The sequence below is a fragment of the Myotis nattereri genome (assembly GCF_964212035.1).
Source record: "Myotis nattereri genome assembly, chromosome: 8".
In the NCBI taxonomy this organism is placed as follows: Eukaryota; Metazoa; Chordata; class Mammalia; order Chiroptera; family Vespertilionidae; genus Myotis; species Myotis nattereri.
The window spans coordinates 60,182,257-60,209,133 of NC_138083.1; the positions used below are offsets into that span (position 1 = coordinate 60,182,257).

Sequence of the window (26,877 nt, forward strand, 5' to 3'; positions counted from 1 at the left end):
ACTCTTGACTTCCAGGCAGTTCTCCCCACCATTCCCTGGCGGAATGTTAAAACCAACCAACCAAACAAGCAAGACATCTTCACAACAAAAATTATACTCTGTGGTTTTGCTAGTGTTTTTACCTCTGAAGAGATTATCCAAGTCATTATCTTCTTTTTCTTTGATTTTCAAACACTTTGCCTGCTGTACATGTCTGTACAAAGAACAGAAATAAAACCTGGATTCATTATCCTGTGAGGTAGGAATAACTCATGACAGCAGCACACATTTAAATAGAAGCCAGGGTAAGCAATAGAGAACTAGTAGGTATTTTCCTCCACAGAAACTTTGTCAGAATTTTTTTCAATTTAATATTTAAAAAATACATTTTTGTTAAGGAACTCTAACTTTGACATGAAGACTTAAAGGTCTCCCCTCCTCCATTATTGCCAAATGTTTTTAAAACTCTCTGGAGAATAATCTCTTCAGATTCTGAGAAGGAGCTACTAGGGAGAGTAGGTGGGCAAATAATAATTGCTACTGATTATTCTAGCTCTTATTTTAATCAGAAGATTATATACATTGTGCCTGAATAAGTGTATAAAGTAATTTGCCCATATTGCTGAATGTCAGAGAATTAATTAACTTTTAAATGTTCCAGTATGCTGTAAGGACTAATTTTGTAACTCGAATGGAACTTTATAAAAATTTGAGGCTCAGAGTTTGTAATGAATGTGGTAGTTTCTACCAGGTAAAATGAAACTTTTTCAGTGTTGCTAATTACCTAATAATTAATTTTAGGTAGACATAACTTGAGGTAGTTGATCAATTCATCTGTAATATTTGTGATTTTAATGAAAGTGATAATAACTTGCTTTGCAAATGTATTTTGTAATTGCACTTGGATAGCAGCTCTCTCATTTTATCCTCAGGAATACGCCTTTGAAGTAGGCATGCAAACACTGTTTCAATTTCTGATTTAAATGAGGAATCTCATTCAGTTACTCAAACCTTACATACAAGATAAGTGAATTGTACAATAATTGAGGTAATTTTATCTATAGGTTCTATAAACGTGTATGTCATGGTAGAAATACATTCAACTTATAAGTGAGGTGTTTTGTTTTTTTAAAAACAATTAAGGCTGTTCCCCCCCACCCCCATAAAAACACACACCAAGAAACTGAGAAAGAATTTCTACTGAAATACTGAAATCCTATTTTTGGACCTTGAAAGGAGGCCCTACATAGCTACTGTGGAGCACACTAACTCCAGGTAGTTAGCCACCTTTGGTGCTATGCAGAGACCAGTACCCTTAGTGTAGGAAAACCTAGCTGCATGGTTTAGCACCCGTGTCCTAAGCTTGTGACTCGGGTGCACATTTAAACTTTAAAGGTCTCAGCTTCCCAATCTGCAAAATGGGTACAGTACAATTTCACTAACTGCTCTGAACAATTAAGTGAAAAAAATATTATAAAAAAGTATGCAAACTCTTATGCATCGTGGACATGCATAAAATGTGTGGAATATTTTCATTAATTCAATGTGTACAATTTCATTATTTTTCTCTATACATATCACCAAGATTTGTTTGTTTGCATTCTTATAGGGAAGAATATAAATTATAGAAAGAGGGCCTGAACGTGAGCAGCGAGCATCTGGCGGAGAGAGCTAGTCAACATGGAATGCTGAAGGCACAATGTAGGTGCAGAGTAGTAAGATTCTCCTGGGAAGCTCAGATGCCTTACATAAATTTGATGGGGCTTTAAAAAATAATGTAAAAATAAATACACTAAATTTATTGAGTGGCTTTTTATAAACATAGCAGGTACTACAATTAATCATAAATACGTTTTGTCATAGTCTCCTTTCAAAATTATTACATCACTAGGGAGATACACTAAGGCAAACCCTGTGAACAGTTCAGATTCGGTTACATTTTCTGAGGGAGAGAGGTACTTCCAAGGACTCTGGATGTCATTGAACCTCATTTCATTCTCACAAAAACTCCACAGGTAGGTTAGGACCCTTGTTATTAATAAAGAAACTGAGGCTCAGAGATATTAAACCACTTGCCCATCTGGGGCACACAGTGAGATGATGGTGGAGCCAGGACATAAATTCAAGCCTTCAAACTCCAAATCCAGTTTCCTTCAGGGTACACAACATCTTCCACTAGGGTGTACTGAGCATTTGCAGAAGGCTTTGAGATGTCACACGCGGCCCAAAAGAAAAGGAGAGAGAATAATAATAATGCCCCTGGCAGCTGGAGTGAGGATGCTACTTGGCACTGGGCCAGTCGGATTGTTCCGCAGAGGACTCAGCTAGTGGCTGGTCCTGACGAGTGGGAGTGTGGATGACTGATGGGCTTGCAAAGGTCTAGGGAATTAGACTGGAATAGAATGGGCATAAGCAAGATGGGAGGGAGAAGTGTTCTGGGACGGGAATAAGCTAATCAACTTACTTGGATGAAGCATCTGTGCTGTGCGAGGAAAGAGAAGATCAAAAGCGAGGCTGAAAGAATAAGCTGGAGCCAAGCTGTGGAGAGCCCTGCATGCTGTTCTCAAGTGTTTGCGCTCATCCTGATGGCGGTGGGAAAGGTACTGAAGTGTTGGATCATAAAAGAGCCTATTGCACACCGCCAGTTTTATGCTTGCAGATGATTAGGCTAGTAAGGTGCCAGAGATTCATATTTGTTTGTATTTTAGCTAAAAAGGTAATACCATTGCAATTTGCACATATTAGCATTTCACCAATAATTCTTGAAGCCTGGCTTGTACATTTTATATAGTTATCAGAGCTCTAAGCACTCTAAACAATCTTCAAAATCTTTACTAAGAGTACTGCCGTTGCTGCAGCAAGTCAAGCTACTTGTCTGTCTGTCCTGACTCATTCTCATAAAGGAGTGTATATGACTTAGAGTCGTGGTCAGCAAACTGTGTCTCTTTGGCCCCTTGAGTGTGGCTCTTCCTAAGCCTTAGGAGTACCCTAATTAAATTAATAACAATGTACCTACCTATATAGTTTAAGTTTAAAAAATTTGGCTCTCAAAAGAAAGTTCAATCGTTGTACTGTTGATATATGGCTCTGTTGACTAATGAGTTTGCTGACCACTGACTTAGAGGATTACTGCTTCTGTTGTGGGACCTGCCACCGTCATCCAATAATCTCTGATATCCATTGCTTTTCCTCTTGCCTTTTCTTTAGGATTTTTCTACTTTCAGTTGAAAAAGGAAACTGCATGTTCTCTGACACTCTTTCTATGCTACCACTACTTGTTTTTCTCCAGTTTTTAATTTATTTTTTATTTTTTTCTTTATTAAGGTATTAAATATATGTCCTTATGCCCCCATTGCCTCCCCACCCCCACCCCCACTCATGCCCTCACCCCCCTGCTGCCTGTGTCCATTGATTAGGCTTATATGCATGCATACAAGTCCTTTGGTTGATCTCTCCCCCTTAACCTCCTCCGCCTCACCACCCCCGCCCCCTGCCCCCGCCCGGTCTTCTCTCTGAGGTTTGATGGTCTGATCAATGCTTCTCTGTCTCTGGATCTGTTTTTGTTCATCAGTTTATGTTGTTCATTATATTCCACAAACGAGTGAGATCATGTGATATTTTTCTTTCTCTGACTGGCTTATTTCGCTTAGCATAATGCTCTCCAGCTCCATCCATGCTGTTGTGAATGGTAGGAGTTCCTTCTTTTTTTACCGCAGTTAGTGGCTACCATTTCTGTGTTCAAATGCCAGGCCCTGAACCAGAGGCCTAACCTGTAGGAGGTACTATGGATCTTATGTTTATGTGTTGAAAATGAAGAGAGAGTAAGTGGCTGGCCCAAAGTCACATAGTAAGCAGAAGAGTCCAAAAAGAAGAGCTAGAGTTTGAATTTAATTCAGTTTAACTGTAGCTAGACACCTTCTAGAGCAGGAGTTGGCAAACGACAGCCCACAGAAGGATCCTGGCCACTGCCTGTTTAGTAAGTGGAGTTTGACTAGAGCACAGCCATGCTCATCCGTTTACTCACTGTCCACAAAGGCTTTCAATTGCTAACTGCAGCAGAGATCTTATTGCCAGCAGGGTCTAACATACTTAATCTGCCCTGTACAGAAAACATTTCTGACCCATTCTAGAAGGAAAGGAAAAGGTCCCTAGGCCAGAATGTACACACCACATGGGACTGTTTTACACTACTATCTTTCCCCAAAATTGCCTTGATAACTGCATTTAGTTATAGTAGGACTTGAAAGGCAAATATTGGGCTCTGACTGTCTTTTATTTTTAGACAAATCGTCCAAGTCCAATCAACATTTTTGGAGCTTTTCCTACATGCAGGCGTTGCATTCAACCAAGATGGTGCCTGCTGCCGAGAAACTGATAATCTAAGAGAGGATGCAGCTGTGCATGCTGCAAACTCTCACATGAAGTAGACTGAGAAAGGGCTACAATGGAGAAATGAAGAATCACTGTGGGATCACAAAATAGGAGGGGGATTTCCTGCTTAAAGGTCGGAGAGATTAGAAAAACCTCTCAGGAGAAGATGAATTTGAGCTAAACCTCAAAACAAATTTTACTAAGGGAAGTACTGAGAGGGACACAGCAAAGGCATGATCATGTGGAAGGTAGGGAGTGAGAAGAATTAGTCATGGGGCATGGTGTGCCCTGAGGTGGGTGTGCAGGCGGGGGTAAATTATAAGGACTGCAAAAGCTTCCCATGGACCTACATACTGTATGCATACTTCTGTGTATGTATATTTGTATATGTGAATTTATTTATAGTAAAGCAAAATGAATCAAGGACCTATAAGATGCTATCAATCCAAAGAAGGATTTATTCAATATGTTTAGTTGGTAAGTAAAAAGTAATTAAACTTTAAAAATACTGCATTATAAATTATCAATAAATAACACACATATGAAAATATTTATGCAGCATTATTTATAAGTGGAAAAATACTGGAAACAACCTGAATACCTGTCAGTAGGGAAATGTGTGAAATAGTTAAGGCATATTCACTCTGTGGAATATGATCCAGCTATTAAAGATAATGCACTGAATCCACTTGTGTTGACATGGCAGATTATCCATGATATATTGTTAAATAAGTAAAACATACTTTTTAGCTAATATCTTTTATCTTCAGACTTTCTTTGAGGCAGCAAACAATGATTTTGCATGGCAAATTTATTTTTTCTTTGTGGGTACTTAGTTGTCTATGTTTTTAGAACATTTCCGTATAAAAATTAAAGTCCAAGACCAGATTATGTTTCTTTTGGTGATAAGTGTTGGTTTACTTACAGGTGCTTTGCTCAGTCCACTATTATATACTTGGGATAAAATATGCGTGTATCTTGTGGAAGCCTCAGAAATTAGTGTCCCCGTGTTTACCTTTCAGGAATGCAGCATCTTTCCCAATATTTACCATGATTATATAGCAATCTACCCAGAGTAGATACAAGCTAACTTTCAAAGAAACCTTAGCAAAAATTAATGTAATTAAAAAAGAGTGTGTATCTACATATCTGTATACATACATTAACACAGAACAGGTGTAGAAGACAACATGACAATCTATTCACACATACACACACACATACACACACACACACACACACACACACACACACCAGGATGCAGCATCAGAGTTCAGGAGTGGGAAATGAGAATTTATTATTTTTTTATACTTCTATATTACCTGAATTATTGCTAGGAATTTTGTCATATTCTTATAAGCCTTTAACTTATACTGTTTGATAGGGAAAGGTATGGGTATTATTAAATGTTTTCAATGTTTAATTTTTCTACTTTTATTAATGTATATTTTCTCATTTTCCTATAATACACAAGCATGGCTTTACATAGGGGGAAAACATGTTAATTTCCTCATTTTACTATTTACAATGAATGGGAAATAATTATTTTAAAGCTAGATTAGGTATGTAGGTAGATGAGAAAAAAAAATACCCGCTGGTGCTTGGGCAACAACTTTATATTTTTCTGGGGTGCAAGAACACCAATGTTTGCTTTATGCAAAGAACCATGAGCATTTTAGCACACACTGTTCTACAGCAGAAGATGGGATTTAATTACTAAGAGCCTGGGCCAAGACAGGATTCCAGAAATCCAGAGATTCACAATAAATTGTAAAATGCAAGAGAACCAGTTCAGAAAAGTATTTGTAAAGGTCTTTTTAAGGTATACACTGGTTATTTTATAACATTTCAGCAAAACAGTAACTTCGTTGAGGAAACATAAGACTACAATTAACTGCCAAAGGAATCAAGATGAGTTGAGCCAAAGAGGGCCAGGTCCTTTCATGTCATCACAGTTTCTGTCTACACTCCTGTGCTGATCTTGACACACCTAATTTCATTTCAATTTTCAAAATATTCAAAAGAATACTGCTCCCTTTTTTCTTTAAGGCTTGGATCTGTTTATGGTCCACTAGATGCTAATATAGGTAACAGCTGAAAGCATTTCAAGTGTTACTCTTTCACTTCTTTCATGGCACCCATCACAATCTGTGATTTTTCTCTTCATTCATGGTTTACTTTTGTTTTACTCCTCCATCTCCTCCACCTGAAATATACTCCCTGCTGAGATGGGACTGTTTGTTTACCTCCATATCCCCAGCCCCTAACACACCAATTGGCAACTGAAGAAGCCCCGTACATATTTGCTGAATGAATGAGTGCTGATGCAGTGAGTGAATCTGCATGCCCACTGCCAAGGCTGCAGGGACTAGAGTCATTTTGCTTGAGAACAAATCCTCATTCTGCCACTTCCTAGCTGGTGTGACATTCTTATCATTAAGTAAAGGCTAAAAAGGACCAGGATGGACCAGGATTTCAGTCTGTTTTGTTCACTGCTGTAGCACTAGGGCTTGGAGTAGTCCTGGCATGTTGCAGCTAATAACAGTGTCAACAGGGAAATAAATTCTTTGGCTTTGATATCCTTATTTCTACGTTGAAAAAGTTGGATTAGATCATCGTTTGAGTCCTGCCCCATTGTAAGCTCCAGGATCATCGCACCTGAAGTGTGATCTGGGCGGGAGCTGGTGTGGAAGGCCTGCAGGCTTCCTGTAGCCACCATTCTCTACAGGCCCAAAAGGAACTGGTGTCTTGGTGCTTTGCTCACTGCTCAACTGATTAGGGTCCAATGTAGCTCCAGATGCTGAGTAATATTTCAAATAACTAAAGGTCTAACTTTCTATGATTGGTGCAAAGACGTGTGGTATATATACACAACTAGAACAGGTAGAATTGCAAGACTTTAAAATCAACAATTTTTATAAAAACGAAAAGAATATAGGGAACTACTATTTCAATAATCTCTACTATGTGCCGGGTCCAATTATATGGCTATAACTACATCTATCTTACATCTATATTTATCCATATATCTATAGTCAAAATCTAAGCCTCATATTTTATCTTCACTTTACAGGTAAAGAAATTGAGATTCTAAGAGGTAATGTTTATATCTGAATCAGTCAATTGAGACTTGTTAAGTCCTACAATGGAAAAATTAATGAAAAAAAACACACGCCCAAAACCATAATGAAAACTGGTTCATAACCCTTTAGAAGCCTCCAATTTTTTTGAAAAAATAAGGCACACACAACACAAGTAGTAAAAAAGGCACATGCAGACACACATGCATAAGCTAAGAACAAGGAATGGGGCCGTCTCTTATTTGATCTATATCCTGGAGCCTAGGGCAGTCCCTGGCACATAATGTTGCTCAAAATGTACTTAATTTTCTGAGTGCTTATGAAGTGTCTGGCATTATATTAAGTGTCAGAAATACAGAGACATGTAGAACACAATCTCTAACCTCAAGAATCTCATATGGGTTGGAACTGCTATAGAAAATTTAGAGAGAGAGATGAGCCTTGGAGAAGGGAGAAGATGCAGGCATGGATAAACAAGGCAAGAAGAATGGAAATAACAATATTGCAGATGATGACAAGGGGTGAGACACTGGGTAGACTTTATCCCCTAAAGCAGACAATTTATGTGGGAAGGAGTGAGAGAAAAGGCTGATGGATTAAATAAAATTTATCCAATAACCTGGAAAGTTAATATGTGGAACAACCAACTAACACTATTTTAATTCCAAGAATGGACTTCAGAGAAGGTATTTATGTTGCAGTTAATTTAAATAGTGGAAATAAACTAGTTGGCTCATGGCAGTGGAATGTATTATGAGGATCATTAAGGAGTTATTCCACTACATGCCATTCTGTGATTACCATAACTTTCCCCAACCATTTTCATCATCAATACAGGCCTTAGGGAAGTGCATAAAATTTATTTTATGGCAGGCATTAGGAAAAACAAAGTAGCTTTATTAGGCAGTTTCTTGGATCTTCTTAATAGTAATGATTGAATATGACAGGTATTTTAACTAATGGTGGTTCTACCAATTGTGTGAATTAAAATGTATAAAACACTGCTCTGGGGAGGCAAAAGAAGTCATTAAAGAATACTTAGCTGGGTTGGAAATGCCAGAAAGGAAATGTCCTGCTCTGGCCTGGAGAAGCTAACTAACAGAATATAGGGAGAGGTGGGGGAGTTGCATTTCAAAGTAATTTTCTTTATGATAAAACTGTTTTTAATAAGTATCATTGTATTCCCTTGTTGCAGATAGAATCCTTTAGTATATTACAATAAAATGTGTTCAAGGTAGATTATAAATGTTCTTATTTATAATATATACATAAGAATAAACAGTTTGGGAAAAAACATAGTTAAGATTCTTCCCCTTTAGTATTCTGTTTTCACAAAATAAGAAATAAATGCATCATGAGATGACCTTGAGAATTTTAGCTAGCAGCTGAGAGTAGTCTACATTTAAATCCAGCCAGGCAATTTCAAGGTCTTAAACTGTCATTCCTTTGCTGGTCTTAAGTTGAAACATGTAGAGGATTTGGAGTTAGGCAGTTCTAGATTCCAATCCTAACTTTTCTATTGATTATCTGTGTGATCTTGGACACTTTGAATAACCTCTCTAATCTTAAAATGCCTACATTATAAAATCAGAATTAGAACACTTAACCACACAAAAGGTGGTTGTGACAATGAAATAAAATGAACAGGATGATGTATATAAATTGTGTAGCACAATGCTTTGTAGCTCAAAGTAAGTGAATGGTATTAATATTTTGGTGTTACTATTATTAATTTACTAGACTAGGAATACTCTGAATTTAATGAAACTACCTATGTTTGGGTCCAAGATCAGCTACAAGTAAGGATTTTTACTCCCTCACCTAAATGGCAATGCTATGATGACAGTAATTTCCGCTTTGACTAAATCACAAGACTACAGGAGCTCCAAAGTTAATGTATGTGAAAACTATAGACTGTTAAACAAATTAAAGGCTTTTTCCCTTCTAGAGTACATACCCAAAGGAAAGACACTCAAGCATAAAGTCATATGCCTCTATTTAATGCACCATGACTATCCCACTACTCTGTTAGTACAAGGGAAAAGGAAGACCTACATAGTTTTTCAGTAGTGGTGACCTATTAAGAATCTAGTCTTTAAACTTGTATTAATATGTAGACCTACTGCTATGAAGGTTAATTTTATAAACATCTATTAGTATATAATCCACTCAATTTTAAAACTTGACCCTCTACTAAGAAAATGTGAACATAGACTATTTCTACTACAAAATTATGGAGACTAAATGTTTACTAATAACTCTCTTCAAAGATTAACATGAGAACAAACATACTTTTTAAAAATATACAAAACACTGGGATGCAGTTAAGGAAAAGACAAAATCCATTAAATTGTTGGGCAGCATCTAAATTTTGGAAGAGTGTCAAGAATTAATTTTATATTTTGCATGTGAATTACACAAAGTCTGGAATTTCTAAGGTGACAAGTGTTGCTTGTATGAGAAATTACAGAAGTCCTGTCCAGAGCTCAGCGACGGATGGATGGATTGGAGGCCAGTGGAAATTATAACTCTAATTTACTCTAATTTAGCCCCCATGCTTATGTTTGTACATGAACCAAGTAAAAATTATTTCTTACCATGTAGAACAGATGGAATTTAAATATTCTCCCTGTCCTGTACCTGATATCTTGGGTTAGAGGAAAAGCAACTTCAGGAAATTACTATAAGGAAACTGTGAGTTGGGTTAAAATATACTTTATTTCCTTATAATTAGAATACATATTATTCCTTGTTGATGTCTTTGAACTCCCATTGGAATTCTAGGCCATGAACAGGGTGTCATGAAGCTGGGGGATAGAGTCATAGTGGGCACAACTGTCAATAATGTTTAAACACTGTTAGGATGGTTGGTTCAAAGTAAAAGTGGACAGATTGGAGTGCAATGATAGCTTTGGTCTTGAGATTTGAAAGCAAAAGAAGATTTAAGAATTCAAATGTGTGCCCCTACTCCCCTTATCCATACAGCTGCTTGCACAGTTCTGTGCATACATGAAATAGGATTTGATAGAAAAGGATCGTGTGACTTTTTGCTCAAATATCAACTAACCTTCTCCTGTTTCTTCCTATCTGTAGTAATTACGCTTATCTGAGCTATTTCAGTGCAAAGCCCCTTTAAAATGATAAAATGCATAATAATATATTGAAAAGAGAAAATTACTAAGGGGAGTTCAAGACAGGGGAAGCCATATATATCTATCTATATATCTATCTATAGATATATATCTATATATATATAGATATATATATCTGTGCTGAAAGGAAAAGTTTAGCTCACTTCAGAGACAATACAACTTTGCAATTATTTTTTAGAACAGTTCAAAGATCTGCTCAGTTTATATGGCTTTTGACATTGAGGATGAATGCCTAAAATATTTACAAGAGAGACTGACTGAGATTTTAGTAGGGAAAAAGATAAAAGCAGAGAATAGTCAGGATAAAGCAAATAGATACAGTATATGGAAATAAATAAGCATTGTTCCTTGGAAAACAGTTTAAAAAAATTCTCCCTCAACTAGAAAATGGGATGTTCAAGCTCTCAACTACTTAGAGTTGTAAACAGTGTGGGTGTGAAGCACAGTGAAGAACAACTAGACCTGTGAGGTTTCAACAAGAGGAGTGGGTGTATAACAAATAAAAATGCAAGATTCAGCAACAGAAACAGAGGCACGCATGTCCACAGCACATAGATCATGCGCTAGAGGGGAGCTAATTTGCAGTTGTGTGCACAAGGATCAAAATCAAAATAAACTAACAAAAATGAAATGCTACACAAATTCTGTATAACAACATTTGCATGAAACTCCCCCCCACCCCCACAAAACACAAAACCCAAAGTTCAGAGTGTGAAACCCACAGTCCAGAGTGTGAAAAGTGTACCCTCCCCATGAACAGGTCTCCCCTGGGAGGAAGGAGCTCCCCTGTAGGGACTGAAGGTGTAAATGGGCAGAAAGCTGTTCCAGTGCAGACTCTGCTCTCACAGAGAGGCAGGCACGTCTTCCCTGTCCGCCTGCCAAGTGCAAGGAGCGAGGCTTTGGAGGGCTGGACACAGCCGCCCTCAGCAGCAGCTCCCTCAGAGCTGGCAGAGGGAGGGGCCAGCGTCATGCAAGGGCTTGAACATGACTGCCTTCTGCCTGCAGACGGGTCTGAGAACACCCACTTCCCACTTCTCCTTTCTTGGCTCCATCTCTGTCTGGTTTCCAATCATTTACTTAGTGTTAGATTTTTCTGGGTTTATTCTTCACAGCATGGAGAATCGAGCTCCTTTATAGAGACAATGTTGTTTAGAATATTTACTAATTTAGGTTAAAAAATGCCAAATAAGGTTCTTTAGAAATGATTATATGTAAATAAACATTGGAACCTGATACTTTAAATGTAAATGTATATTTCCAAACAAAAGGATGATGTGTTATCAAAAAATCAAAAGGAAACTATTCAGAGTCAGAAAAAATCGTATCTGAGGTACATGTGGATTCAAGATGACAGAGACGAGTTAGCAGGTAGGAGAGGACATTCTGATATGACTTGCCGGGTACAAATGCTAGGCCATGTGCCAAAAGGATCATTTCTATAAAATGAATCCAAAGAATAAAAAAGTTATCAAGGAAAAAGGAAATCTTATAGAATTTTGTAAAGGAAATATGCTTTCTATTGCTTATATGTAATATATACATTTACAAAGAGATACATTCACATTTTGATAAATAAAATATTTTTAAATGAAGATCAAATGAAAATAAAATATTTTAAATGAATTCTATGAGCCAGTGATCATAATAATTCCCAGAAAAGAAATTTTTCAAAGAAATATGATGAATTATTACTATTAACAAAATTGTTCTTTTACTATTCTACATGGTTTACTTTCTGCTTCACATTTTCAAAAAGTTCCTTACCTGGGATGACTGTTCACCTTTTCATGTTTTCTGTTGAAGTTCAAATTACAGAGATTTTTCAATTTTAAATGTGAAGAGTCTGATTCCAAATTTGCTTGTGTTTGTTCTCTCACACATTCATGGAGCGTTGTCTCCTTTTTCAAGTTCATTTCCGAATATGGGCAGCCAAAAGCACTGGTTTGTAATAAAATGAGAGCAGTTTACAGTGATAAATCAGTGACTGTTGTCTTTGGAACAGACCTACATCCAATATTTAAAAAATGAGTAGACATTCTCCTTTCAATGAACACACTGAAATAAGTTTCGTTTCATATTGTCCCTGGATAATATTTTTAGATTCTAGACACTGGTCAGCTGGTATTCTAGATAGATTCATCAGAATATATGATTTTTACAATTTGGGAAGCTTAAAAATCTAAGAACAACATAAATATGTGCTCCTAATGGAGCGATGAAAATATTACAGAAACACGACTCAAAGTTCCCTCCAATAATTAAGCCCTGATTTGACTATTTATATAAAAAATATTATGGTTAACTAAAATATTTACCAGTATCAGAGAATATTATGCTTTTGTTTCTTAACATTTATATATCCAGGAATACTATATCTGTATTTGGCTTAATCCTCCTGAAACTTGCTATGAAGTTATGGGTTTGAATGGGAAGGGGCACCTGTAGGTGAAAGAGGAGAGACTATAGTTAAGGCTGAACCCTGAATGCTGGATGTGGTTGGAGCCTAATGTCAGGTGTGGGCAGGAGGATGGCCAGGACAAATGATCTGGCTCTTTCAATGGGCTGACTGACTGTCGCTGTTAGACTTCTGTGTGCACACGCCTGTCTCCAAAGAGGCCCCAAACCTCTGCTGCTGTTAGGAATGGGGCAGCCACAGTCAGTGAAAGCACAGGTGCGACAGAGGTCACCGGCACACAACCCTGGGGAAACGTGCCCTGCTGGGCTCTCTCTCTCTCTCTCTCTCTCTCTCTCTCTCTCTCTCTCTCTCTCTCTTTCTCTCTCCCTCTCTCTCTCTCTCTCTTACACACACACATACACCACACACACACGCACACATGCACACACACATCATTACATGGCAGCTGCTATCATCACAGTGTTATCCACATCTAGAAAAGCACAGAGTCAAATGCATTAATATTTAGGCAGTTGGTTCCTTTATAGAAATTCATTTCCTAATTACTGTAAATTTGCTGATACATGCTGAATAAATTCTTTCTGAATGTGTGAAAGCTTTCTTTTGTAATTTTAAGATCATGATAAAACCAAGAACAAATGCAGTTTTTCCTCTATTTTAAAGTAGACTGAATTTCCCAGGGAGGGCCTATAATCAGTCTAGCCTCAGAGGGTTTGTAGTACCAACCTACATCTGGAATTTGTGATGGAATGGTTAGGATGACACCAGCCAAGCCCAACATGTCTGGGAAAATCTGTACTGACATCAGGGTGGATCAGCAGCCTGTGCTACAGATAGAACTGTCTCTTTATATGCATTTTCTATACTTTTTAATAATTGTCATTGATTTATTAGTTTATTCATTCATTGATTCAACAACCCATTAAATGAGCATCTACTACATGATAAGCAATTTAGAAAATATAAATCTAGTAAAGCTAAGACATATATACCAATGAATACAACTTATAATAAGAACAAAATAGCTACTCTTATTGAGTGTATACTATACGCCCATTACAATTCAAGGTGTTTTACATACATTATTTTAAAAACTTATTACTAAATACCCAAAGATAGTATTAGTATTACTTATTTTACAGGTGAGAAAACAGGCTCACATAGGATAAGCAGCTTTCCTAAAGATGCCTGACACTTTCTTGGGAAGCTCCAATATTGATCACTTAATCTTTAGCACCAATCAGGTGAGCAGAAGCAGAACAAGGTTTTGAACACCACCAAAAAAGGAAAAGGCACAGGAAAGAAACTGCCATAATTCTCACAGGAAGAGTAGCTGAGGCAGGTGTTTTCCGGGAAAAGCAAGTACTGGGTTAGCCATGGCTCATGGCTAGGGAACAAATGCCAGCACGTGCTGTCCTCGTGAGGAGTGGAGAGGTGATAAAGTACTATTTCCAGGGACAGAAGGGCAGGCGTGATCTCTTTAAGCTGCAGCACACAAGACTTAAGGAGAGTTTAGAAAAAACTTTCTGCAGTAAAAGGTGAAAGACTAACCTAAGGGAGATTGGGAAATGTTTATTTCAGTCACAGCTGAGCTTTCATTAAGATACTATTATTCACAAGCTTTGCTGTTCATGTGACATATACTCTCAATTTGAGATTTTTTTAATGACCATTATTGTGAATTTTTAAAATTTCAGATCATCACCCCTCCATTATTCGTGCTGCATGGCATTAATGGCTATCTCTTCCTAAGACTTATTTGTCCATAGTGCAGAGTGCTACCATAGACCCTCTTGCTCAGAACTTGCTTAAGTTGAGAGAACTTTTGTTTCCCTTGATCTTTATTCATAAATCAGCTCCTTTGGTCATTTAATCATACACCTATTTCCTAATTTCCTTCTAGTCCCTCTTCATCACTTGGGCACTAAGGTATGAAAACTAGATGGAACTCCCCGAGTGTCATTAGAACAGAATATTTCCTGACTCTGGGAGGCAAGGTTTGTGAGAACATATCTCCAGATTATATGAATCAGAATAAAGCATAAAGTTCAAAAGAACATATTAAATGACAAAAATATACTTTTCAGAAGAAGTGCTGGAGAACTTTAAAGAAGATAATGATGGGATACCACCAAAGAACGTACAAAAGAAGCGGGGATGAGGGGCTTTCAGGTATAAGGTCAGGTTTCCAGCTGGTCACTGTGAACAGTTTCTGTTCGGCAACCCGGGGCTTACCTGCATTCTCTGCAGGGGTCAGCTGTGGTAAAGAGAGCATTGCAAGCGCTGGCCTGACTGTCCAAATGCAGACCTTTACTCATGTATATGCGCATGTGCCCATGCATGGGAGAGCGTGCATGATTCTGTGTAAATCTACACACAGAAAAAAAACAAACAAAACACAATTGAAGTGATATTCCTAGGTATGATAAAACCATTTAAAATTTACTTTTAATTTAGTCAAATATTGAGGGAATGGTCTGAAGACATACTGTCATTAGAAAATTGCTGACATAAGCTGAAATGTCTATGACCAAAAGCTGTGTTGGTCAAGGTAAAATGTCAGTTTCTGACTGAGAAGGACACAGTATATTCAAATTGCACTCATTATAGGTGGAGACAAGCACATGTAAACGCTGCGGGCTGAAGTCCTGAGCAGCAGGGCCTGTGGGAGACACGGTTCTTCAGACTGAGCAGACCATTTCCCCTCTCTCCTCACTCCCGTTATTTGTAGTTTTAGGGAGAGAAAGACAGCAGGAACTGTTAAGTTGACCCATAGGAAACTGCAGTCTTAAAAAGTCAGATAGTCAAATATCAGGAATTTCATATGGTTCAACTGAGTAATTTATTAAAAAGTGTCTGCTCCACGCTCATCAACAGCAAGGCAGCAAAACAGAAGGTAAATGCTGAACAAGCAAAAAGCTGCTAGACAGTTGCAAACTTTTAAAAGAGGTTTTTCGACGGATCTAAAACTGAGATCCTAGTTGTCCTCTTACGTTGTAAATAGGAGGAAACATAAAAATGACTGCAATGAAAATCCTGGTTTTGCTTTTCAGGATATTTAAGTATAATTTTTAACATCTGAGGATAAATGTAAAAGTAAACTATCAATATATTCTTTTCCTTAAAAAACTACCCTGTACTCCTTTCCTTTGAAGTGCAGCGTTCCTGACTGATGCTCCACATTCAAGTTATAATGAGGTTGGGGGAGGCAGCGGCATGAACAGGCGATGCTGAATCCCCACTTTTTGTGGCAGGCCCAGCCTCTGATTTCCCATTTCTTCCTTTTAGGGCAGGTGTGCCTGACTCTACAGGTTGGTGCAGTTTCCCCATATTCCCAGGACCAATCCTGATCTGAGGCTGGAGCTAAGTTGCTAAACCCACTTGTTCATTCTAAAGTCCGAAGGTCCAAACCTGAAGTAGGACCCAGTTTTGATACCTGTGCTCATGCCTTTTTCATGGGACCTACTCAGCATCATTGGCTCCAGGTCCCCTAGCTTGGCATCTGCCTTGGTCCTTGTTCCTAAATGCCTTGTTTGCTGTCATGACTAGAATTTTGGGCCTTGCTAGGACTTATTTGTGTTCCTACTTTATTCTTGCCAGCCCCTTCCCATGATGCTACCTCCTAATCAATCCCAACCTAGGAAGCAGGGGTCCATTTTCCAGATATAACCTGGTCAGTCTGCCAGGAGCTTCTCCCCCCAAATTACTCTCTATTACTGTGCTTTCCCTACTAATGGGGACCCCTTCCTTCTTCTTGGATTCTTCTAATCTGGCCAACCCCCCTTGCCACCAGATTCTGCACATACAACTATATTATCATCTTGTATCAATAATGTGTTCATTTTCTGATACCCAAGCAGCAAGTTTGGTTCCTACTTCCCTCTAACAGCCCTGTTCTACTGAAAATAATGAGCTATGTCTGTCAAATCCGAAGAGATGGACAGTTTGGAGCCAGAGGTTATAAGTCAGTTGTCACAACATACCTTATGCTAACTTCCCAATCAGTTTGCAGCTACTTTCAGGGTGATCAGGAGAGGCCTGGGCACCAAGTCCTAGGCCAATCCTTCCAGCCTGAGCAGCCCCTCCAGGGTCAAATCCTTTCTTGTTCCCAAGTACTGATTATCATTTTTCTCTCTGTGACATGACTTCAGAAGGTTAGGAAGCATTACAAATTTAAGCAGAATGGCAAAGATGAAACAGTCCTTTGAGTGCTGTGCTTCAAAATATAAATAAATAAAAATAAAAAACAGAGGTCGGCAGTATTTCAGGAATAGTGTCAAGTTGTTGACAACCTTTCTCCTCATCCTGAAAAGTGAAATCACCCAACATAGGCAAGTGGCCCCCAGAAGGGGCCCTGATCTAGAATAGGTCCTCATACAGCCTGAAGTTGGGAGTATAGTTAGACTCTGAGTTCTTCTCCGATGCAACTAATTCACCCTTGATGAAGCCTATTGTATTTTATATTTTAGTCTCAAATTTTTTATGAGCCAATTTTATTCTTTTCCTTATAAGACCTCCACAAGATGACATAGAAGAGAAGGCTCATATCTTACCCTCCCAGAAATAATGGCAGTGAGGAAGCACTGAGTGGCTGCCTCCTTCAGATCATAAGAGAGAGTGCTGAAACTTGACAAAGAAAGGGGTTCAGCAAGAAAATGGGAGGAAACAAGATAAATAAATACTTTGCGCTTTGGCGCTGAGCCCTGATGATGGCAGGAGCCCCATCCTGCTGGCAACTGCCCACATCATACCTGTCCCATAAGGAAAGCAGCACGCCTCCATCCTACCTCATGTTGGTTCCCAGTAGACTGAATACCGTTTATTCTCACTGCCATTTAAATGTATAAATACAAATCACTCCATTTTAGTCAATATGTGGTGTTCTAAACTCACACAGTATAAGAATGTTAAACACTTTTTATTCTTAGGAAATATTGATTTCTTGGCCAAACAGTACTAAACGGCATGATAAATACTGAAATGCAGATTATTGCAATTACAGAATACCTATAGTACTCTTTACATGTGACTTAAGTTGTTGCTGATTTTAAAGGATTAAGAGAAAATACACATGGTCCATGTTGGAATATAGACCAGGAAGGAAGAAGCATCATAGCATTTTAATATCTATTGAGGATCTAACACAATTTTATCATATTTTTCTCATAGAGATGGGCACATCCAAACGTTACATATCCTATATAATTAAAGGCTAATATGCAAATTGACCAAATAGCAGAATGACCGGTTGCTATGAAGCTCACTGACCACCAGGGGTCAGACACTCAATGCAGGAGCTGCCCCCTGGTGGTCAGTGCGCTCCCACAGGGGGAGTGCTGCTCAGCCAGAAGCCAGGCTCAGGGCTGGTGAGCATAGCGGCGATGGCGGGAGCCTCTCCCCACTCAGTGGAAGCGCTAAGGATGTCTGACTGCCAGCTTAGGCCTGGGGAGTGGGCCTAAACCAGCTGTGGGCAAACTACGGCCCGCGGGCCGGATCCGGCCCATTTGAAATGAATAAAACTAAAAAAAAAAAAAAAAGACTGTACCCTTTTATGTAATGATGTTTACTTTGAATTTATATTAGTTCACACAAACACTCCATCCATGCTTTTGTTCCTACCCTCCAGTCCAGTTTAAGAACCCATTGTGGCCCTCGAGTCAAAAAGTTTGCCCACCCCTGGCTTAAACCATCAGTCAGACATGCCCCAAGGGCTCCCAGACTGCAAAAGGGCACAGGCCAGGCTGAGGGATTCCCCTGAGTGCATGAATTTCATGCACTGGGCCTCCAGTAAGATTATAAGGTTTCAGGGTCAACCGCTAATTCCTGTGAGTTTAAAATGAGATTACCCAAGGTTTCCTTTTCTCCATACATTTGCCAACCCTTATTTACTTATTTTTTAACCAGAAGATCAATGCATGAAATTCGTGCAAGGGTCTCAGCCCTCACAGCCGCAGCTGCCTCGGCCCTTGCAGCCCCCGCTTCATGCAGAAGGTCATCTGGAATGTCGTCTGGATAGTCATTCTGCAGTCCAGTCTAATTAGCATATTAGCTCTTTATTATATAGGATAATAGCCATCCTAACACGTGTGAGGTGGTATCTCATTTTGGTTTTAATTTGTATTTTCCTGATAATTAGTGATGTTGAGCACCTTTTAAACTACCTGCTGGCTTTTTGTATTTATTTTTTGGAGAAATGACTATTTAGGTCTTTTTGCCTGTTTTTTAAATCAGGTTGTTTTTAGCTATTGAGTTGGGTAAGTTCTTTATATATTTTGGATATTAAGCCATTAACAGATGTATGCTTTGCATATGTTTTCTCCCATTTAGTAGGGTCCCTTATCATCTTGTTGATGTTTTCTTTGCTGTACAGAAGCTTTTTAGTTTGATGTAGTCCTACATACTTATTTTTGCTTTTGTTGCCTTTGTTTTTAGTATCATAGTCAAAAAAGTCATTGTCAAGGAGTTTTTACCATAAGCTTTCTTCTAGAGGTTTTATAATTTAAGACCTTTCATTTAAGTTTTTAATTCATTTTTAAAATCCTCACCCAAAGATATGTTTATTGATTTTAGAGAGAGGAAAGTAGAGAGAAACATCAATATGAGAGAGAAACTTTGATCAGTTGCTTCTTGTACACTCCCTGACCAGTAATCAAACCCACAACCTAGGTATGTGTTCTGACTGGGAATCAAACTCACACCTTTTTGGGCTTAAGGGATGACACTCCAACCAACTGAGTGACCTAGCCAGGGCAGTCTTTAATTCATTTTGAGTTGATTTTTGGGTATGGTGTAAGATAAGAGTCCAGTTTCATTTGCACATGGATATCCACTTTTCACAATACCATTTATTGATGAGACTATCTTTTCCCCCTTGTTTATTCTTGGTATCCTTGTCAAAGATCAATTAACTGTATATACAAGGATTAATTTTTAGAATTTGTTCTGTTTCATTGGTCTACATGTCTATTTTTATGCCAATGGCATATTGTTTTGATTACTATACCTCTGCAATATAATTTGACATCAGAAGTGTGATGCCTCCAGCTTTATTATTCTTTCTGAAGATTGTGTATTCATAACAAGTTATTGTGGCTATAGTCATTTTTAAATATTTTAACTTTTAACTTTTTTGCTAAAGTGACTGATATATTACCATTACAGTATTAGAGTATTCTGAATTTGAATATATACTTTCTTTTAGCAGTGAATTTTATACTTTCATATGTTTTCATGTTGCTAATGCCAATATCAAGATGACATAGGTGCTAAAATTATCTTACAAGAATTTTAAAGCAGCCTTAATAAAAATGCTTCATGACCGGCCTGTATGGCTCAGTGGCTGAGCCTCAACCTATGAACAATGAGGTCATGGTTCAATTCCCAGTCAGGGAACATGCCTGGGTTGTGGACGAGGTCCCCACTGCGGGGTGTGCAGGAGGCAGCTGATCAATGATTCTCTCTCATCACTGATGTTTCTTTCTTTCTCTCTCTTTCTCTCTCTCTCTCTCTCTCTCTCTCTCTCTCTCTCTCTCTCTCTTTTTCTCTCTCTCTCTCCCCCCACCCGCTTCCTCTCTGAAATCAATAAAAAAATGCTTTAACAGCAATTATTAACACTTGAAACAATGAAAAATGGAAACAACAACCAGCCCAAGATATATAAGGAGAAAGAAAACATAGGAAATGCACCACTGTGTTGCTACTCAGGTCTTGAAGTCTCTAGCTGGTCTACTTCTTCCTCTCCACTTTTAGAGCCTTCATATGTTTATTTTATATATAATGTCTAGGTATTAGTGAAAGTAATGAAGGAAAATATTATACTCCATTGTTCTGGAAGTAGGAGGCCCTAATGATCCTTTTAAAAGTTCCTCCAGGGCTACAAACCTTTCTTTACTCTTCTTTTAAAGGAAGAATTTATTCTACTCAACTAAAGCAACCAGGGAATCCTGAAGTAGTAAAAGATACTTTCAACAGGGCAAATTGAGTTTCAGTTCCCCTTCTACCACCAACCCTACCTCTGCAGATCTTGGCTTCCTCATACCTAACATGAAGAATAGCATTCCACTCACTGGGTCAACGTAAAAATTGCATTGAATGCAGAATATGAATATAATACCTGGCTTATGTGCAATCAATAAAGGCTATTTCTTTCCAACTCTAATTTATCCCTCTATAATTCATAATACTGTTAGTTACAGGAATTCAATTTTCACATTGTAGATGCATTTCAGAAAAAGGAGGCATTATTTTGCCCCCTCTCTTCTACTTGTTATAAAAGTATGTTCTTAGACCCAAGTTGAAATTCTTTTGCATGACATTCAAAGAAAGACCCCCTTGATCTGACCCAGCCACCTTTCCAAGCCATCTCCATCTTCATGACCTATAAAACCTAAGCTCTGGTTACATCAGAATAATCAATGCTCCTTAGATTTGAAACACACTTTCCAAATTTTATGAATATTTACCTCATCATATTGTTATCTATATAAATAAAAGCCTCAGTGTCCATGTGACCATCTGACCGGTAGCTATGGCACGCACTGACCACCAGGGGGCAGATGCTTAATGCAGGTGGAGCTGCCGTGATGCACACTGGCCATTTACAGAGAAACAGCACTGTGGACCAGGCACCGTCAAACCAACACTCGGCTTCCTCCAAGTGGGACATAGGCCCCGCCACCACCCTGGAGCGACACCCCACCAAATCGCAGCCAATGCTGCCAAGACCCCATGGTGTAAAATGTGGCCCACAGCCCAGCCCAGCTCAGAAAGAGTCACTGTGGGCACCGGGTAATGACGTCATGTAGCAACACCTGGCTTCCTCTCCCTAGCGACTAGCCTCCTTGGAGTTTCTTTAGCTCAGGAACCCAACTTGCTTTATAGCCAGATGCAAACATTTTACATTTTAACCAAATGTTTGTGAAGCATTTTCCCATGTCTCATCTCATTTGATCCTCACAGAAGTCCTAGCGTAGGTAGATAGGAGACTCAGTAGAATCCTATTTTCTTTTCATTAGCCAGAAAACGGAGATTTAGAAACTTTCTACACTTTAGAAAGTTTAGAAACTTGACCCAACTGAAAAGAAGTAAGAAATGCTGGAACTTGAAAGTGACTTCAGGTTTTCTCACTGTGCAGAATATAGTCAAACACTGCTGGAGTTAAATATTTTACCCTTTGTTCTCCCTGCGTGATCTATAATAATAATCTGCTTCATGTTGATATTTACTGCTGTGTTGCTGACAATTACCTGAAAGAGAAGTTGGGGTGCTTCACTGGGTTGGAAAAAGTTTAGCTAAATCAGAAAGCAGGTCTAATTAAGAGAGTTTATTCTGTATACTAGTATATAAAAGGCTAAGTTGACTCACGCATGCACAATACATATAAAGCTGGCGCCAATCACATGTGTGTGTTTTGATCTGTCATTGTTGATCGTGAATTTGGTTGACACATTTACTATAGAGAAAGGGCAAATAGTGATATTAAAATATTTCTTCTAATTAATTTCCTTTCAATGTGCATGAATGTGTGCACCAGGACACTAATTTGTATGTACCCATTTTGTATACTATATGTTTCCTGAAATCAGAGGCCATAATTGTTCATATCAGTGTGAAAAAAATTGGGGCTACCTTATATCCCAGCACCTCAGTAGCACATCAGTTTCTAAAGAAATAACAGTCATATATAATAGCCATATGTCATACATGTAATTTGCCCATTTATGGATGTCACTCAAATGGATGCAAAGCAGGATTTCAGGCATAAAACTCAGAGAAAAAGACTTGAATATCTCAATCAGCACAAAAGTTGCTCTCAATCTCTTATCTCATTACCTTAATCAATGTCCCCAAACTCAGCCTAGTGGGATTTTCTTTCCAGTGACTCTTTTTAACTATCCCAGATTGAATCCTTCCTCCTAGAAGCTGCCTCTTTTCTTGCAGAAAGGTTAGATTAGCCTTTTCCACTTTTTGCCATCTCTACCCATTGTCCAGATGAAACAAGGACCCAACTGCAGAGGTGGAGAACCTGCCCCTTCCTGGAGAAGATTTAGCTCCTATCACAATTTAGTCTACTAATTCCTGATGTGGTTTTCAAAATATTCATAAATTTGAAACTGATAAAGACTAGAGTGCATGCCAAGAATATGAACCCTGTTGGCACAGAACTAGTAAAGAATTAAATGCATTTTCTATTTATTTTTGTTTCATTGGAGTCATTTCATTACTGTCTTTTCTAATACCAAAAAGTCAAGTCCAACATATGGCATTTACTGGGTAGGCATTAGGAGATATCCCTTAATTGAGTGTGTACAAAATGTTATCTGAACTTTTCTGTTATAGGTAATATTTTCAGTAAACTGGGCAGGGAAGAAAAATGCATCATGAGTAAAGGTTGAAGTTTGTGTGTTCTGTGTGTGTGTGTGTGTGTGTGTGTGTGTACTCTTCCCTCTAAAGTATTTTAGTGCATGGTTACTAGAAACTTCCAAGGTATAAATTATTCTGAAGGAATGTTATATATAGTATACTGAGTAGCAAACTAATGGCTTTTAAAATTTTATGCTGAAACCAGCTTAGTGTACTAAGTAAGTAATTTCTATAATCTATGCATGGAGAGGATCTGATGAATGGAATCTGCAGTTTAAAATTTTCAAATAGAGTACTACCTACATAGTTAACATTAAGCAGTAAATTAAACAAGGTAATTAACATGCTATATTATTAACTCAATGAAAACAAAATTACAGCAATAAGTCTGTATTTCTATTATGACAATGAACATTTTTGCAACTATATACAAACTGTATTTACCATTTTCATTTTAATATTTTGGTTAAGTGGTATGAACATGTCAGAGATGATTTTATAGCTTAAATTGACAAATGCATTTTCATTTGGAATATTCTAGTGTGAAATACACTTAACTTCTGCAAAGGTCTTTAGAGTACATTTTCCTCTTTTTATAAATCGGCATTGCTTTAAGATAAAATTTCACTCAGAAGTGAAAGCATTTTTCTGGACAGTTGTCCAAAGGGCACCTGGAGAGTAACTGAAGTAAAAAATGCTCCAAACATAATTTTTAAAATCATCCATAGGTTAAAGGTATACATTTTGGCTATAGATCATAATAAAAGAAAACTATATTTTGGATGGCTTCAAATTCAATATACTTAATTTCAATAAAATTGCAAAGTTTATCTGGATATGCATGAAGATATGCTTAGATATTTATATATTCATATATACTCACAAACATCTAAACTTTGTGTTCAATGCTAATGTTTACTTAATATCAACAGGGCATTTAGATGTTGTTTTGGGATGTTCTTTCTTAAAGTGATAAATTCATAGTCACCTCAAGGAACCTATGGGCTAAGATTAGGAGTACAGTCTGTGTGATAGAAAAAGCAAAACCAAATCAGCCCAGGTCAGACAATAAAGCGTCCTTCACCTGCCTGAGCTAAGTAGCCCCAAACACTAATAGATAAAAGAGGACTTAAGACGTCCTACTGTCCCTAGCAAACGATATGCTAGGGAGGGTTTTGTGTTTTTTTTGTTTTGTTTTTTTTTTTGCAATACTACAAAAAAATATACATTTAGATAAGAGGTGGCCTTTTATAATTTTACAGTATTCAAATAAAAATTCATCTGCAGACTCAAATATGTATAGGCAGACTTCTTGTTAAAAACGTTGATTGTTAATTCTCTACCCTCTAAATTAGTTAACACACCAAAGACAGTGTACTGCAATTTAGTGTGTGTAAAGCAATATTGTCCTAATTAGAAAAAAGAACCAACAACAGGAATCCTTCATTATATTTTGAAGGGAGCTGTTTAAAAACAGGTTTTCCTTTGTTTTGTTCTTTTAATAAATAACCCTGAGATATTAAAGATGGGGGCATCAGGGTAATTATGGATAAAAACAAATATCTCTTTCAAGAAAATATCATCAAACTATTTTTCTTATCATAAACTCCTCTAGAAGATTATTCAAGTCATTTGCTTTAAATAATTGTTGAGAATCAACAGGTAAAATACTTTATAAAAGTTGATCGGGTTATCTAATATATACACATGAAAATGTTTATTCTGCTAAATTTAGGTAGTAAAATTATTTTTAAAATTAAAGAGAGATGTCATCAAAACACAATTTGATTAGTCTAATATTCATAACTAGAGGCCCGGTGCATGAAATACATGCATGGGTAAGGTCCCTAGGCCTGGCCAGCGATCAGGGCCAATCGGGGCCTTCCAGCTGCCAGCCAGGGCCTCCCTTCCCCGGCTGCCAGCTGCAGGCTGGGGCCTTCCTTCATTCCGTGCCACCCCCTGGTGGTCAGCATATGTCATAGTGAGCCATCAAACTACCGGTGTCCCGGTTGAACTCCTAAGGGGACACTTTGCATATTAACCTTTTGTATATATAGGTATTACCAATAACAGGTTATGCTTTTATAGTTTTTACTCTTATAACCATAATTTAAAGTCTTTTTTATGTTAAATCATACAGTTCTCACAATATCCTTATGAAATAGGGATTATTATGATTTGCATTTGACTGAGGCACAGAGAGATTAAATAAGTCAATCATGGTCACATAGTTAAGAAGTTGTAAAGATGGAATTGAAATCCAGGTAGCCTGACATTGGGGTCCAGGCTTTTAAGTACTATGCCAAACTGCCTCTGTATTTTCTCTGAATACATAAGAGAAAATAAAACCAATGAAACACTTGGCATAATGCCTTGCACACACTAGGTACTTTGCCAAATGAATATTGAAGATATTGGTATATTTATATAACCCCTTTGGCATTGATTACATAGAGAGAACAAGCAGGGAAATTATAATACTTTGAAAGAATTTAAGCTGCTTAATGTTTTTGTATTTCATTTTGAAATTTACCGAGTTGCTACAAAAATAGAATAAGGTAAAGAGGAAACAAAGGGACATTCTCTTCATGGGATGAAATGTAATATGAAGAACTGGCCATCTGGATAATTTTTTTGGGACAGGCTGTAATTTATAAAACCCTGAGAAAGAACAAGAAAATAGAGGATAGTCTTGACTTTCTACCAGAAAAAGATTTTAAAGCTCCATCCTAGCATGTTTTTAAATGAGAATTTAAACATTTGATACCCATACATACGCACACTAAGGTGGTATCGGCATGGTCAAATGCACCATTCCACCTAACCCTGCTCCACAAGCATCCAAATAGTGTCCTGTTCTAGTGGAGGCCAGGAGTAGGAGGCACAGACTACTGTCTTTTAATACCATCCACAGATATTTATAGAATGTGACTACACACAGCTATATAGGCTCTATGGCGACCCAAAGTACAGCAAAGACCCCACCTCAACAGTCTTTACCTCAAAGATCAAAAACCAACAAATTAAAAATCTAAAAGGCAAAAACAGTGAATGTTGTGGTTTATTGTTATTGCGTATACAGTTAATAATGATGTAATCATAACAATTGGAACATTAACTTATTAAACATTAATATGTAACCAGGCATAATGAAAAGTGCTTATCACATTATATGTATTATTTCAAAATATAAATAAAATCTGGAAAGGGAATGTTTTCAGAAAACTGTTTTTGCTGTTTCTATTATTATTTCTTAAATTAGGACTCAGGAGGGTGCAGAGGCAGGTTCTTGAAATAGGACTGGCCTCAATCAGTCCCAGGGGTGTGGACAGAGACAAAAGATCGCAGGAGAAGACCAATCGGCTGGAAGGCAAGACTGTGGGCAACACTTGCTCATGATTGGGTTGTGTGTGGAGGAGAGGGGGTTGGGATCCAAATGTCTGGCTAAGAATTTCAACTAATCAGAAATGCAGTAGAGAAAGGTCTGGAAGGTCATTGTAGCACTTCAGGCCTGAGG

General features: G+C 37.8%; 1 protein-coding gene across 1 annotated transcript in view; it reads right to left on the reverse strand.

The window, feature by feature from the left end:
- Positions 1-26,877, reverse strand: part of L3MBTL4 (L3MBTL histone methyl-lysine binding protein 4) — a gene marked incomplete at both ends in the record, with an annotated part of 280,164 nt that overhangs the window by 77,329 nt on the left and 175,958 nt on the right. The window contains 2 exons of the mRNA XM_081096920.1: positions 123-193; positions 12,347-12,520. Of these exons, the coding sequence (XP_080953046.1) occupies positions 123-193; positions 12,347-12,520 (245 nt within the window). The remainder of the gene's footprint in view (positions 1-122; positions 194-12,346; positions 12,521-26,877) is intronic.